This window comes from Bombus huntii, chromosome 4 (genome assembly GCF_024542735.1).
Source record: "Bombus huntii isolate Logan2020A chromosome 4, iyBomHunt1.1, whole genome shotgun sequence".
Classification (NCBI taxonomy): domain Eukaryota; kingdom Metazoa; phylum Arthropoda; class Insecta; order Hymenoptera; family Apidae; genus Bombus; species Bombus huntii.
Genome location: NC_066241.1, coordinates 2812531 through 2827675, shown reverse-complemented (window position 1 = coordinate 2827675; position 15145 = coordinate 2812531). Strand labels below are relative to the sequence as shown.

Genomic DNA, 15145 nt, shown 5'->3' with positions numbered 1-15145 from the left:
ACTTGTTCGAATCAAAAGATTTCGCTTAATACGCCTTGCGTCCTACTTGAGGTTATCGACATTCATCCGGTCCATCCTATTCACAGAAAAATGTTCCTACATAAAGAAACAAGAACTGGCGCAAGCTACAGTATCGTCGCGAACTGTAAATGAAGTCAGCGCATAAATCAGCGTGATCTTTAAATTCTATCTTCAACGTTACTAATTTGTTAATATAAGTTGGGCAGTCGTTAAGAATAAGTCGTATTTCTAATTCTTAATACTCGATACTCCTTTATAAGGAATCTTAGAGCGCTTAAATTTTCCTTATCGCGATATCGCGGCAGAAAATAGTTTCCCCGTTTCTATGGCGTGTGCACGGTGTCGGCGGCAAATATAGCGCGAAGCGAGGCGACGCTACACCTGGGACTCGCGTCTACTCACACGCGTCCTAGAAAAGCGATCTAGCGCGTGAGATTTGAGAACACCTGCGACCAAGCGCCAAGACGACACCGTGGATCGATATTTTCCATACTACGTGGCGCGTCGTCGTCTGCTTTTGCTTGCATCCACCATCTCGACGAGGCAGCGTGTCGGTTTACGCAACGAAATTGAAGCGAAGGGCAAAGGTGACGCGAAGAAAGAGTGGCCTCGTCCACGGAGAAACGAGGGACGAAATTACCGAGACGTGTGCCACGATTAAACGTTACCATGTCGATGGAACGTGACGTTATCGAACGAGTGGATTCATCGATCGATGAAATTTCAAGGAAAGTTCAGTTCACCTACATATTGTATCATTAAGTTGAATTCCTAATCAAAAGTAATCATGTTTGTTTCAATCGTGTGTCGGGTTTATTTATATAGATATTCTAATGAAATATTTCTAATATCGCGCGCGCGCTTGTGTGTGTGTGTGTATGTGTGTGTGATCGATCTAGACGGAATCCGAGGAACGAGAGAGCAACACAATGAACGTGATGTTCGAAGCAACTTGTTTGTAACGATAAAAAGAAAAGTGTACGGTACTCCAACTGAACGACTTGATGCATCGAGAGATTCGAAAGATCGAAGATACGTGATTGGAAAACTCGAGACTCAGTTTTCGTGCTTCGAAAACGAAATGTTTCTCGAGGGGAACACGATGAGCGCAATTTTAACCGGAAGCACCGAGTATAAGTCTCGAACGATTCGTCTTTAGAGATCTGAGAGATCTTTCGAAATACGCGAGAGAGATTTTACGATAAATGTCTACGTTGAGATCTTTGTCGAGGACGATTATGATCGATAAAGGTATCTCCTAGGAAACTATGTTTATACGCGTGAATTAAAACGCCGAATTAAAAGCTTTTCAGATGCCAGAAATCGCACTTTCCACGATCGAAAATCTTCTCAAGCATCCACTTTCAAGATACACGGAAAGCTCTTTTCACAGAAAGGAGTTGCCACGATCGGGAGTCAGATCTAATCTGTAAGTCTAATGCATTTTGGCGTGGTGCTGACAGATTCGCTGAAAATAGGTACTTGTCGCTATAAGGATTTACGACGAGATACCGTACCGAAGATCTTCTTCGGTTCTCGAACGAGGGAGACTTAGCGTTAATTGCGATCACGAGCCGGCAACCTCGTCACGATAAAATAATTACTCCGAGATATTTCGCCAATTAACGTGCTTTCTATCGGCCAAGTGAAAATTCTTCGGGATTGATCGCGCGAATAAACGAAATTGTTTAGGATGAAATTCGCATAGTTATGCCGTTACGTGCAAAGATAGATCTTAGTTGAAATATCTGATATTTTTTCACGGAATAAACATCGTTTCACCTTTTCTAGAAGAATTCCTAACTCTTCGTTACTCGGTATTATTTCGTTTGTTATCGGGTAATTTATATTCTATCAAAAAAATGCAAATGTGCTTGAAAAACGCTTGCAAACTCGTAATAAAATCGTTACTCGTTATATTTTCGTTCCACGATCGATATTAAAATTAAAATTACAATTAAAATTAAAATTAAATCATAACGAAAGTAATAACAGTTAAAAAGTGGCTTTTAAAATGCAGAGCACGTTATTTCGTTATCGTTGGAAGCGAACAAAAGGTACGGAGGTGTGCTCGTTGCATTATGAAAGATCGGAAATTACAGTGAATCGAAATTACAGGGACTTAAAGGGGAGCAACGAGGTCTACTTACCACGATTCTGTTGGGGGTGACGTCCAAGGGTCGAGCTCCGAGGACAGGGGTGGCCGGAGCGCTACCCCTTCGGCAGGCCTTCTCGTAGGACGTGTCTGAAACACAGAGGAACATTTGTGATTTAGCAACAGGGTAATTCAGCCGTTTCCGGTGCGAACGAGACCAAACGGTCGCGTTAATTATCGTATCTCGTTTCGTATTCGATGCGAAAATCGAAATGCTATCGAGCGAATAATCGCATTTCCCTCGGTTTGCCTCGATTTTCCTCCCTACAAGGAAATGGCATCTTTGAGTTTTCGTACGAATGGTTTAACCGACGTCGAAACGATTAAATCTTTTTCGTGCGTTCTTCTGTTTAAAAGGGTATCGCCTAATCGAGTAAACTCCACCTTTGCTCTTATTTAACCAAAACATTCACAAACGATTCTTACGTTTCTTAAAAATCGAGTCTACGCCTCTCCACCTACTACGCTTCTCGCAACAGACTGGGGGAAGGATCGAGTTGGACATTTTTTCGCACGAACATTCCATTATCCGCTAATCGCCCGATCGACCGTTCACACACTTGTAAAAGATTCTCCGTATCGGGAAGCAGCTTCAGCGGCTTCGAAATAGCATTATTCCGGATCGAGGAAGGGAACGTGGAGATTCGTGGGCGCGATTAAAAGAGGAACTTCCGTTTCGGAACCGGCTGCTCGTTCGCGTACTTGGAACTCGGTCACGGCATAGTCGGAGCAATGCTGGAACCTCGTAATTTCAAGAACGACAACAGGCCATTGTGCGGTCGTGGGGCCATTCACGGGATCCCTATAATGGTGGCGTTCCATCGAAAACACGATGGAAACGCTTACAATGACCGAGGCGCTGTGTGCAAGTACCGCCTTCTGTCTAGGAATTCGTGAACAGAGGAATCGATCGTTACCAGCGAGTGCTTGCGACGTAATACCTGTTCTTATCTCTTCTCGTACCGTCTGTAAAAATAGTTGGCGATCAAACGCGTGAGATAGAAACGATAAAGAATTCTAAATGAGTTTACGAAAATGTCGGAAATGTTTGGAACGATCTATTTTTCATTTAGAAAACAGTATCGTAACTACTTCTTTACGATCGTCATCGTTATCAATTTTCTACGAGATAAACTTACGATAACGATTTAACCTACAATTGTACGATACCATCGATCGATAGATTCTACGAATATTTGATGAGAATATATACGAGATTCGCTTTTTATTTATTAAAAATCGGGAAAACGAAACTTCGCTTGAAAGCCTCTTTCAGAGCGTCGATTTACAATTAATCGCTCTATTCGCTTCCGATTCCCAAAATAGTCTCGTAACCGGCCACGTATCCATCGTTAAATCCACTCGAGCGAGCGTTCAACTCTAAAACGCGAACCAAACAATGAGCGTCGATGTTTAAACGTTTCAAACCGAGTTCCACTTTCTATCGCGTGATTAATTTAAAAGTCACTCTACCGACTCTCGTTGTATACTTTGGCACGATTCTTTCCATTTAATCCCAACTAACTACTCAGCGTGAACTCGAACGGTACTTGGAGTACTATAATTCGTCTTTCGTCCCTCTTCCTCGCACACGTTTCTGTCAACGGAAATCGACCAAGGGAGAGAAGAAACGAAAGCTGCCCTGTAATTAACGTTCCCGCGAGAGCCTTCGGTGCTCGGACTTTTCTCTCTCTGTTTATGGTCAGCGATTTAAACGCTCTTCCTGGCTCGAGAGTCTCCAGTTACAGGGCCTTTCTTATTCGTTGCTGGCCCAGTACAACGAGATTCGTGCGTTTCTTGCAGTTAACGATCCGTTAGAAGGGGTCCGTTTACCGCTCGCTGAATTTCATTCGTCGTTAATTAGATTCGACGCGATCGAGATGCGATTCCGATTTGCGTTCACGCATCCAACGTGATCGTAATTAATCGCGTTTCGTCTCGTTTGTCGCTTTCGTTTGATTCGACATTTCCTTACAAAATGTTAAAGTTCGAATCAACATTCGGATATTTGATTTGTGACATTAGGACAGGTACGTAAATCGATCGTTAGATATATCTAATATATTTTGCATACTATATACATTTTGACGATAATTTTCACAGTTATCGGACATAAATAATCGGTACACGCTATCTTCACGAATAAGACGTTAATAATTCCTCTTTTCCAATTACGTACCGGGAAGCTTGTTTATACTTGCCAAAGGATAAAGGATAAAGGATAAAGGATAAAGAAGACTTGCATCGTAGCATCGTTTCATATATATCGGTCGTAATAGCATATATCCAATGACGTTTAATGGCCGCATAGACTGGCATTCAATTCTTCCCTCGGTACAACACATCGGCGTATAAAATAAAACACAGCCGATGCGTTTACGATCCGTTAAATCCGCATTTTCGACTTTTATCGCGTGTTCTCGCCAATGACGGTTTTTTCAGCGATCTCCAAGTTAATTTACCGTCTGACGATCGAAGCAACCGCGACGTTAATAATCTTGTATCTCGCGGCTTCGTCGTTCCTCCATTATGTTGATTGCAAAATGCAACCGCCAGATTCTACGCCACGATTGCGCGCGAATTTCGCCGTTTCCTCGAGTTGTAAACCTGTGACACGTCGTAATTTCCACCAGGATGTTTCCCGATACGGATAAAAGCTTTGCTCGATCTGTACGCCGAGCAACGTTCAAAGGAAGACAAAAGCAGATATAGAAAAAAGGGATATAGCGTTTGAAGAGCAGCGATTTATCGTTACTCTCTCGAGGATGCGTTCTACTACACAATACCCACGCGAAAAATGGTAGCTGAGGATGCTAGCAATTTTAAGGAGAACCTATCGTTCTAAAACTTAATTATATGCTGGCTAAATACAGGAAGCGAGGCTGACCATTAGGAGTATAGCAAGGCGGCTTTTCATTTCGTTCGAATTTAATTAAAATCGAAACAGGCGTGTTTGCGACCGACAGCTGTGCCGCTTTTGTGAAAATCGCGTGACACCTTTCGGTGAAAGAAAAAAAGAAAAGAAAAAAAAAACACTGGTGGTCGTGTCGTTGAAAATCCAGTTGCAAGAGGGAAGGAAACTGGTCCTTCGACCAGTCGTCTACCGAGAAACACGAGTGGAAAAAGACGACGCGCGTGTCGTCGATCGAATGGACGCTTCTTTTGCCAGCGACCTGTGTCTGTGACACAAATTCAATGGTATTCGACAAAGAAATGGCGCACAAAAGGGAGACAATTTCTTGAAGAGGAAACGCGAGAGACGAGCGGTGGGACGTTGCGTTCGATTTAGACGTAAAGTGGAGACAGCGATTAAAAACGAAGATAATCGCAAGAGAAATTAGCGTTACGTAAATTTATATTCGCTAGGTATCGTAACGAGCTTCCTTGCTTTCGTTGTTTTCGATACTTTCGAAAACGTTCGACAAAATATAGACAGCGAAATTGTGAATCTCACGACCGTTGTAAATGCAGCATTCTGTAATTCAAAGTCCGTAAAAGTTTCGTCGGAAAGAGCAAACGAGCGAGCTCGCGTACATCTCGAAAACACATTGTGTCGCGACTCGTACGCGAATAGCTAATTGGCCATTGCCGACAGAATGGGCACCGGTTCTCTCGCGAACCCTTTTCCCTCGCGATAGATGCACGAGAGCTGGGGCTGCAGCTGCACGCGGCACCGTGCAGCGCGAAAACGCATCTTTTGTGCCGCGGCTGGAGCAACGGCGAACGGAGGCGGTGCACAAAGCTGGCCCCGACCAGCCAAAGATCAATTGGAATTGAAACGAAACGAGAGCGAAAGAAACGGCGCGCACCCCACGTTTCGAAATCGTGAGCGTTTCGTTAACGATGGAACCGCGTGACGCGAATCCTTCCATTATTAATGATCCGACACGCGAAACCCTCGCGCGTTCGATCGCCGTCGATCGTGATCGCACTTGCATCGAGCGACGCAGCGGATCGATCGATCGCGTTTCCGTTTAGAAACGCAGGCTATGAAATAATGGGCCGACAAAGGGTGCGATTGTCGGCATTCCGTTCTATCGACGGGGCGGGTTCGGCGCAGGAACAATCGGAGATTTTTGACGAAACCGAAACGGCTGCCGGCCGATTGATATATTTTATTGTTAGTCGTTCAAACGAGTGACCTTCTTCGACCTAGTTGATCATTGTTAAGGGTTGCGCACTGTATCCTATGTATTTGCACGGGGCCATTTGGAAAGCGATATATTAGCACAACGGGCCAAGTTGACGGAGGATAAGGGTTGGAAACGCCGTTAATGGTTGCGATTGCATCTTCGTTTCTACCAAGATGGAAAATTAAATACGCTGTAGATTACTATCTCTGAAGTTTAAGAAAACATGAAACGCGAAAGAATTGCTTTCGAAAATGGCGTCGTGAAAAAGAAAAAGAATAATTTGTTCTTGAATAAAATTGGTCTCGCAACGAACATCTGTATATTCAGCGACGATGAAATATTTCATGAGAATGTCAAGAAGATCTCGAGTTTAAAAGTTGAAAACTACGTTATTTCGTTATTTCAATTGGTAATATTATAGAAGCGGAGTCGCATAGAACGGAGTTGGTTAAGAACTAACAAGGTTGGTTGCGTAAATCCACTTAAATCTTTTGTTACTCACGTCACTGTCTTTCAAACATTCCAATGTTCCTCCAGTCGCAAAACGTGCAACAATTACGAGTATTACGAGCGAGTAAATACACGCGGCAAGCAATTGGAAGTAACACAGTGAAAATTTCCGTCGGGAATCAGTTTAATTTCCAACGGCGATCGTCAACTGCGCTAAGAACTCGAAACCTCGCGATAGAATCGCGGACTATTCAACGGTTCACAATGCACGATTGTGTGGTTCGCAAGGTCGACCTCTTGCATTCCGTCGTATGACGTAATGGCGCGTTAGAGGCTACCGATGCCGATTGGATTTTCGGTTGGAGAGACCCACTCTCGTTAAATCATTCATAAACGATCCGATTCAACGGACCACCCAACGAGACAGAATGCCAGGCATTCAAATTCTACGAGAACGACGTGCCATTAAACCGTTACAGACGTCATGCGTACGACGAATCTACGATTAAGCTTTCCTTCGTTATAATCGACGGACGATTACGAACAGTACCCAGCTGAATCGTATCTCGATCGACTGGCAATTCAATCTTTGAACAAGGGATTAGACTTTTCCTATTTTGGATCATTTTTAATCGGACTATCTTAGAGTTTAAAGTAGATACTATCGTAGTATCCGTTGACGTATTTGCCAATATTAGACACGATATTAGATAATTTCCATTATAAATTTCCGATTTTCCGTAAAAGTATCGTATAACGAGAGACGAGATTTTTTACGACAACGTTGTTTAGTCTCGGCCGATAAAGCAGGTCTCTCTTGACCGCGTCACAATGCATAGACACGCTTCCACATCGACGATACCGTACAATCCGTGCACACTCTGATAAGATCGCGATGCAAAACTCGCTGGCTGACCGTGACAAGAAGCGGTCGCGAATTTACGAGCCTCGCGTTCACTCCCGGTACTATCCTTAAGCTGCACGCGCAGCAAAATAGAACGAGAGAAAAAGTTTCCAGTCCTTTCGTTATTTACCGATGCTTTACGATAGACCGAATGTAGAGCTACAAGCGTTAAAAGTTGCTTTCCTCTTCCTTCGTCAGAACGTTTCGTTTTGTCCTCGACACGCGTTCGTTCGCTCTTTAGTCTCAGCTTCCGTTCCAAAATCCATAAAGTCCTGATTCTTTCGTCGTGCCGTATTTCTTTCGTCGAGATTATTACCGTCCCGTTTGCGACGACGGATTGGATACATTTCGACTAATTTCGGTGATATCGTGCCGCGAATTAACGAGCGGTCCCAGCATCGGTGCTTTATCGTCATCATCTTCGCGTGGTCGACTATGTTATACAGCCAACTATGGCCGAGATAAGTGCCGGGTGTTGGAACCACGATTGCTCGTGCCGATAACGACGGACCTTTAAAACCACGCTATCGAATCTGCACTCATCTGCGATCAGACCTCGAATCTACCGATCCGTTTCGCTCGACACTGTTCGATAAGCGCGGACTCGCGATTATACGATATTTGGGATATTCCCGCGATTTCTGCCTCCGTAGACGCAGTCTTGTCGTTGAAATCCTAGGATATCTGGTATATCGAAATATCGCTCCTTTCGTTATGCGAATTACGTTCGAATAACGAACGAAATTAACGAAATTAAAAAGGAATTTGCTTTCTTTCGGGACGTGTAAATCTAGTTATTATGAAATAAATTTCGAATCAAGTTAAACTCTTTGGAGGATCTAGAGAAATCTGCATTACGCATATTCGCGACACTTTGGAAACTCGTAACGAAATTCTCTGCATAATAGTTTGACGGAAAGAGGACGGATAAAAGTTATTTTCTTTCTAAACATAGACGCGCGTTGTTCTCAAAGATAACGTTTATTCGAATTAAATCAAATCCCAATGTCGTGTTCCAAAGGAATTTTAAAGACGAAGATGAATACCGATGATAAAAGGAGCGAAAAACTTGGTTCGGTATTATATATAACCTACTCATCTCCTCTTCCAGCTGCCGTCAGCTGGAAATTATTCGAAACGCGCTAAACTCGGTTCGCGGAATCCCAAAATCCCTCGGCAAGGTTTTCCTTGCACATTCCGCGGAACGTTTGGCGGACGTCCAAGAATCTATCCATCTCTCTTTCTCCCGGTGTCTCCATTAGACAAGGGAGTTCTTCAGGGGACAATGCACCAGAGGAGAAACGCTTTAGTCGCCCGCAGAATTTCTTTTAAATAGATCACCCCGACGAGATTCAAGGAAATTTTACGCTATTCCCCGCAAACTCTGTGGTTTGGAAGATTAATGAAACGAGGAAATTCCGAAATAAAGGTCTGACTTGCGCGAAGTTCTGGAAAACTTATATCACTCGAGATATTATTCAAGGGCTACTTTAAGTTTCAGTTAAGTGGATTTAAAACGAAGTATTTCGTTTGGACGTTTCATTCTGAAAAATATATTATTCAAGGCGAATAAGACGAGGAACATAAATTTTATACTCAAGTTCGTACGAGTAGCTTCGTTTGCTCAAAATACGCGACGTTAGGGCGAACTAAGAAAGATAACAGAAGAAAGAAAATTTGTTAACAAATTCCCATTTTCCTGTTTCTCCGTCGATCGAGCGTGTCGCGAATCGCCTTCGAAAACGGTTTCGCGTACAACCTTTCAAATCTGTTACACACGCGTATACTTTTTTAAGTATTTGCGTCACTTTTAGACGAAATTTTCAAGCGTTCCAAGTACCTACGTACATCGTCGACCATACAAAACGCAATTTGTCGTCGAAGAACTTGCTCCGACGCCAAAACAACGCAGAAACGACATGTTGGCTTTCAGTTTTCCGTTTTCTGTCTGCATTCTTTCACCGATTACCGTTATTCGTGCCGGGATGCTGCTACGGAGAATTAATTACTTCGTCTTTTGATCCGAGAACAAGGCCGCGAACGAGTTACACTCGTTTCTGCTTAATGAAAAAAAAAATAAAGGAGTAGACTATTATCGATTAAAACGATAACCGCACCTGATAGAATATCATGTCGAAAAGACGCGGCGCGCCGCGCCGGTTCGCCGTTTGATCCGATACGGGCAGTCGGTAAAAAGAACAACGATGACAGCCCACCGACTGGACTAGTTTCTATTGAAATCGACTGCTAACCGGGGCTGCGATTCATGGGATTCATACGCCATTAACCCCACAATGACTGTTAACGCGTTGAAAAAAGGACAGGACGAGACGTATGGGGTTGGTACGTTTAATTTATCGCTTTATCATATAGTGACTATCCTGCTCGCAAAGTCTACGCTCATTACAAACGATCGACGAAATGTGCACTCGATCCTCCTTTTATGGGGTTCCGAGCGTTTTATGTCGTCCACCGTGAAACCTTATTAAATCTTGACAACGTCGCGACGATGTGTTCGACGAAATATGCGTCCACGGTTAAATCAAAGAACAATTTTCGGTACGGTTTGTTGCAACTTTGTCGCGATGCTTGACAAAAGGTGGTTAGACGTCAAGAACAGCGTTTCGAATGGTGGTCGCGATTTCATTACCTGTACTAACGATTAACTTTTATACAGAAGCTATTTCTATATCAAAGAGACGCTGTTTTTAAATAAATGATCGTGAAATGTTTTAAATACGTTGCACTATACGGTATTATCGTAAATTTTAAATTATAAATACAAAGTTAGCACACAAGAGTATCGATTTAATGTAATTAGAAATTCTTCGTTAACGATAAAAATTCATAAAGCGACGATGAAATCGATCGGCGCCGGTATCCAATAGACATCAGGTTTACTGGATCGAAAATTTTTCGGTCAAAAGCAGACAATCTGCATCGAATCTTTCATTTTAGAATATTTAGCTTTAGTTTCATCGAAATCTTAAAATTTCATTTCAGCAAACACTTTTAACTAAGAACCTAGAAATCAATTATACCAATTAGTCTTTAGGTATACGTAAAACTTCTTGGATACGCCAAATTTACCATAACTAGAATCGTTTAATTAAATTACTGCAAGAAGATCGAATCAGTCGCCGCTCATAGTCCGATACTTTGACGTCGAAAGTCTGGCGTCCCGCTACGAGCTTGCAAATTTCATCACTCCCCCTTCTTTGTATTCGTCCTCTCGACTTTTCGCATCGGTTATTTTTACAAACGACACCCTGCACACGTACAGGCTGCATCCTCGATCTTTCTGCACGCGTCAGCGCAGACTCTATCGGAAAGCCATCACGCGAGTACTTGTTCGGTCTGTCGTGTCACCGGCGCGTTGCCGCGCGAGAACCGCCTCGGGGCTGCTTTTTAGGCCGTTTTCAGCTGTTCGACCTATTGTCCCCTGGCTGGAATTATTTATGGGCGAACGATGACCAAACACGATTTACGTCGGATATACGTGAACACACGCTTGCTTGCGATGCTGCTCTGCATTGTTCCCGGTGGACATAAGCGCCCGCTTCCTCAGCGCCAGGTTCACAGTCGTCGTCGAACATGTCGCAACAGCGACAGTTTCTTCGTAGTTTGATGTATCGATATTCGATAAATTCCGAAAGATTAAATAGCAAAATGTTTTACAGAAATTTTGCAAACTACATAGATCGAAAGTATCGAAATATACGTATATTTAATAAATTTTCAATGAAAATAGCGAGCAAGTTACATTATAACTGCGTTAAGATCACTCTATAAATTCCTAAAAAGGAAAAAAAAAAACGATTTCATGCCTTCGCTCACCGAAAAAATAAATTTTATCGCGCTTGCCGAAAGAAACACCGATTCGTCTTGGTCGATTTTGTCGCGTTCTTTCGAGTTTTCGACCAATTGGGCGTTCATCTGCAAACAAGCGTGTTTCGTGCGTTAGAATAAGGCGTGAACTAGCTTGTTGCGCTATGAATTCACGAAAACGATAAATTCACAAACCCCATTTACGACAAATCGTAGCCATTGGAAATCGCTTTCCCCTGGATACATCGATGGTATTATGTATCGAACATATGCAGAAGGAAGGGACGGTAATTTGTCAAAGGAACGTCAAACAAAATCCCGAGTTTCGAATGCAATCTGCGCAACGATTAAAATTCATGAATGCAAGCGTGAAGTCACGGTTAGGTTATTAATTTACATCGTATCTGTTGGTCCGCGACGACGATCGTAACGTCGAACGGATGGAAGTTTCATCGAATATAGTGTGGTAAATCGTCGAAAGCTAATGACGGTATTCCGATTCTGCGATAGAATTCTTTTCGGCAGAATTTATAATTAGGCAAATCATAGCGAGACAGAGTTTTTATGGATCTATTACTACGGTTAATCTTTGTACTTCTATCGAACTTATATCTCCAACTGATCTCAAAATTCCATTAAAAATTCTGCCGTCGTTCTTTTCCCACTTTATAAGCACGGAATTACTATTAATAACGGTTCTCTTCATTCAACCCTTATTCGTCATCTGTTCTATTGTTCCAACAACCAAATCAGCCACCGTCGCGCGTAACGCCGTTGCCAAGAAAAGAAACGAACACGTTAAAAACGCCGTACACGTGATTCAAGTTTCTTTACCAGCATTTATAATCTGTAATCTATAAAATCCAATGCGGTACGCGCACAACGAATACGAGAAAGGCGTGAATGGTATACAAACGAGCAAAGGCGGATTTTCAAAGCGACGATGACACAGAGGTGGACCGTAGCGAGCGACCAGATGTTCCTGCCTTTCGCTCCTCGGTGAATCTCTTCCGCCTAACAAGATCTCCCTTCGGTCATTTCTATTTTAATAGAGCCATCCTTTTTACGACGTGCCAGTCGACGATTTCTGGTTCGATCGTGAAAGCGGACGGAGAAAGAACGGCGAAATAATTTTCATCGCGATGAAGAATTTGCCACGTGTCGGATAAAGAGCTTAAAAAAGGTATAGAAATTCGATCCGCGATACATCGAAATGCATACGCATTTATAAACGACGTTTAATATTCAAATCTTTCGAAAACATTTTGAAACGGGCCAAACCCATCAAATAAATAAACAGCTCGAATAAAATAAATAGCTACATGCTAATTTCTCATCGGAGGCAGTCGCGAATTTAATCCCTGGTCACGCTTTCCCTCGTGTTCCCTTTTTCATTCGTCGTTTTGACGCATCTGTCACGGATAAATTATTACCGTCGATTAATGACCGCGTCAAATCGGACAGATCCGATTTCGCACGGTGCGCTTTATGCAGATGATACATCGTCAAAATGATGCGTCAGACGATGCAGGACATAGCCTTCAGAAAGAGATACGTCCAGCTATAATATAACAACTAAATTCTCACGCTTATTACGTTCTTGCTTCGCGACTACTCGTGAATTTCAAACGTAAAAATTAATTCAAGTTTCGTTCGTTCCTTTGAATCATCGTGTTAATTGATCCATTAACCGCTATTGTTTCAACTCGGGGATCGTACTTAAAAACAAATTTCATGCGACCAACGACCGTGATCTCTGAATGAGAATTTTTCTACAAACCAGACAGTTTGAAACGTATTTCTTTTTCTTTCTTTTTTTTCCTTTTTTTGATTTCTGAAAAATCGAATAAGTTAATTCTGATCGCCAAACAGTCGCACAATTCGGCTTCGATTATTCGATAAACAAAAAGCTACTTCATCAAACGTTCGAAGAAACTTCATTACGTGATCGTCGTGGCTAGGATACGTATAAAAAGCACAAGTTCAACTGACTCCTTACGAAGAGATCAAACACCTGCACGGATTAGCAATTTTTTTGTTGAGCGCAATCCCTATGAGCGATAAAAGGCACGTGGGAAAGTCACGGACCAATTTCAAATGGGATGTTCGGGCCGTAGTTCGGGCCGTAGTTCGGCCGTGAAATACTAACAGCATTAATAACGGTCGATCGTACATTCTCCATGGGGCAAATATGGATTACATCCGAACACCCGTGAAACACCTATGCCCGTTCGACTAGAAGGACCTTTTCATACCAGGTACGTATTTAGAGTATAAATATAAGTCCATTAGGCTACGCAGCTTGCATCGCTAACTTTTATTTATGAATTCCATTGTTTCGCTATTCGTTCATTGGCGAAAATTTGATTGCTACCTTAAATTGACAATTGTACGAGTTAATTGCTGCAGATGTCCTTTTTTCCACTTCGACGTTTAGCCGGTTTAAAGCTGCGTGGAAAGGGACTTGTTCGTCCACGTAATTTATTTTTTCTTTCGATATTTTTGCAAAGCGTGGAAAGTTGAAATATTTATGAGACGAAATTTTTGCTCGTCGAATAATCTTTCTCGTCGCATCGCGAAGGGTTAACCATTTCCGACGCCATAGAACTCTAACAACAACGAACTGTACTTGGAATTACATTTCGTCGGCCAAAAACCACGAATTTGAACAATAAAAAATCTATAACCGAATTACCCGTATATATTACGTGCGTTGATAGAGTTTGAAATTCGCATAGTCGTAAAAATCGTTAAAATGTTTAAAAGACCACGAGTATCGGCTCAACGGAAACAAGTTTTTACAGGGAAGAAAAAGCGGCATATGTAAAAGGAAGGAGAAGCGCATCTTAAAATATCCGTCTCTTTCTTGACAACGAGCGCACACACGCGTTGTCCTTGCACGTTGCAAAAGCGACTTCCTGTTCAACAACTTGGTCGCGCCTTATCCTCCTCTGTTTCTTCGGTTCCGTTCATATCGAAGGATGCGCCCCGCGGAGAAGGTTACAACGTCGCGTCGTGTTTCTTTTAAGGCCTGATGCAAAGCGGCTTTCGGTGGCTGCTGTTTATCGAAACCACGTATCTGCATCGATGATTCCGTGAACTTGACGATAATACGCCGCTCATGAGAGCGTTATGTTGTGGCGAGTTCGCGAAGAAATAGCCGATCCGCCATAGCAAAGGAGAATTAAAGGGAAGAATTTTATCCTACATCTTGTTAGGTATAACGTGGTTTGCTAATTCGTAAACTTTTAATGGATAAATCGAATGGTTGGAACTGAAAATAGAAAATGAAAGTTACGAGAACACAGATCGTTCGCTGTTGCTCGAATGAAATCTGTTTGAGAAAAATGACGCACGGATTTGACGTATGCGTTGAAAAAAAGTTGGGAAAAACACGAATAAATAAAATAACCTTAGATCAGCATCTAGGTTGCGGTAATGTAAATGTAGCCGGACTCTGCTCGTACGACACAAATTATTGTTTTTTCACCGTCATCTTAAAACAACCTTTTACCGGTTCGAGCACGTTCCATTTGCTATCTCTTTAAACAATTCTTCAAGGTTCGCTGACAACGTTCGCGTTGCGTATTATCAAACACGTTAAACGACTTAACGATCGTACATTACAAGCTAGTAATACTATCTTTAATTGCC

At 42.5% G+C, this 15145-nt stretch overlaps 1 protein-coding gene across 16 annotated transcripts in view; it reads right to left on the bottom strand.

The window, feature by feature from the left end:
• The window catches only part of LOC126864580 (ras GTPase-activating protein raskol), a 255631-nt gene that overhangs the window by 23392 nt on the left and 217094 nt on the right, over window positions 1-15145 (bottom strand). For all 16 annotated transcript variants that reach the window (XM_050616044.1, XM_050616045.1, XM_050616050.1 and 13 more), the window contains one exon: window positions 2172-2266. In XM_050616044.1, the coding sequence (XP_050472001.1) occupies window positions 2172-2266 (95 nt within the window). The remainder of the gene's footprint in view (window positions 1-2171; window positions 2267-15145) is intronic.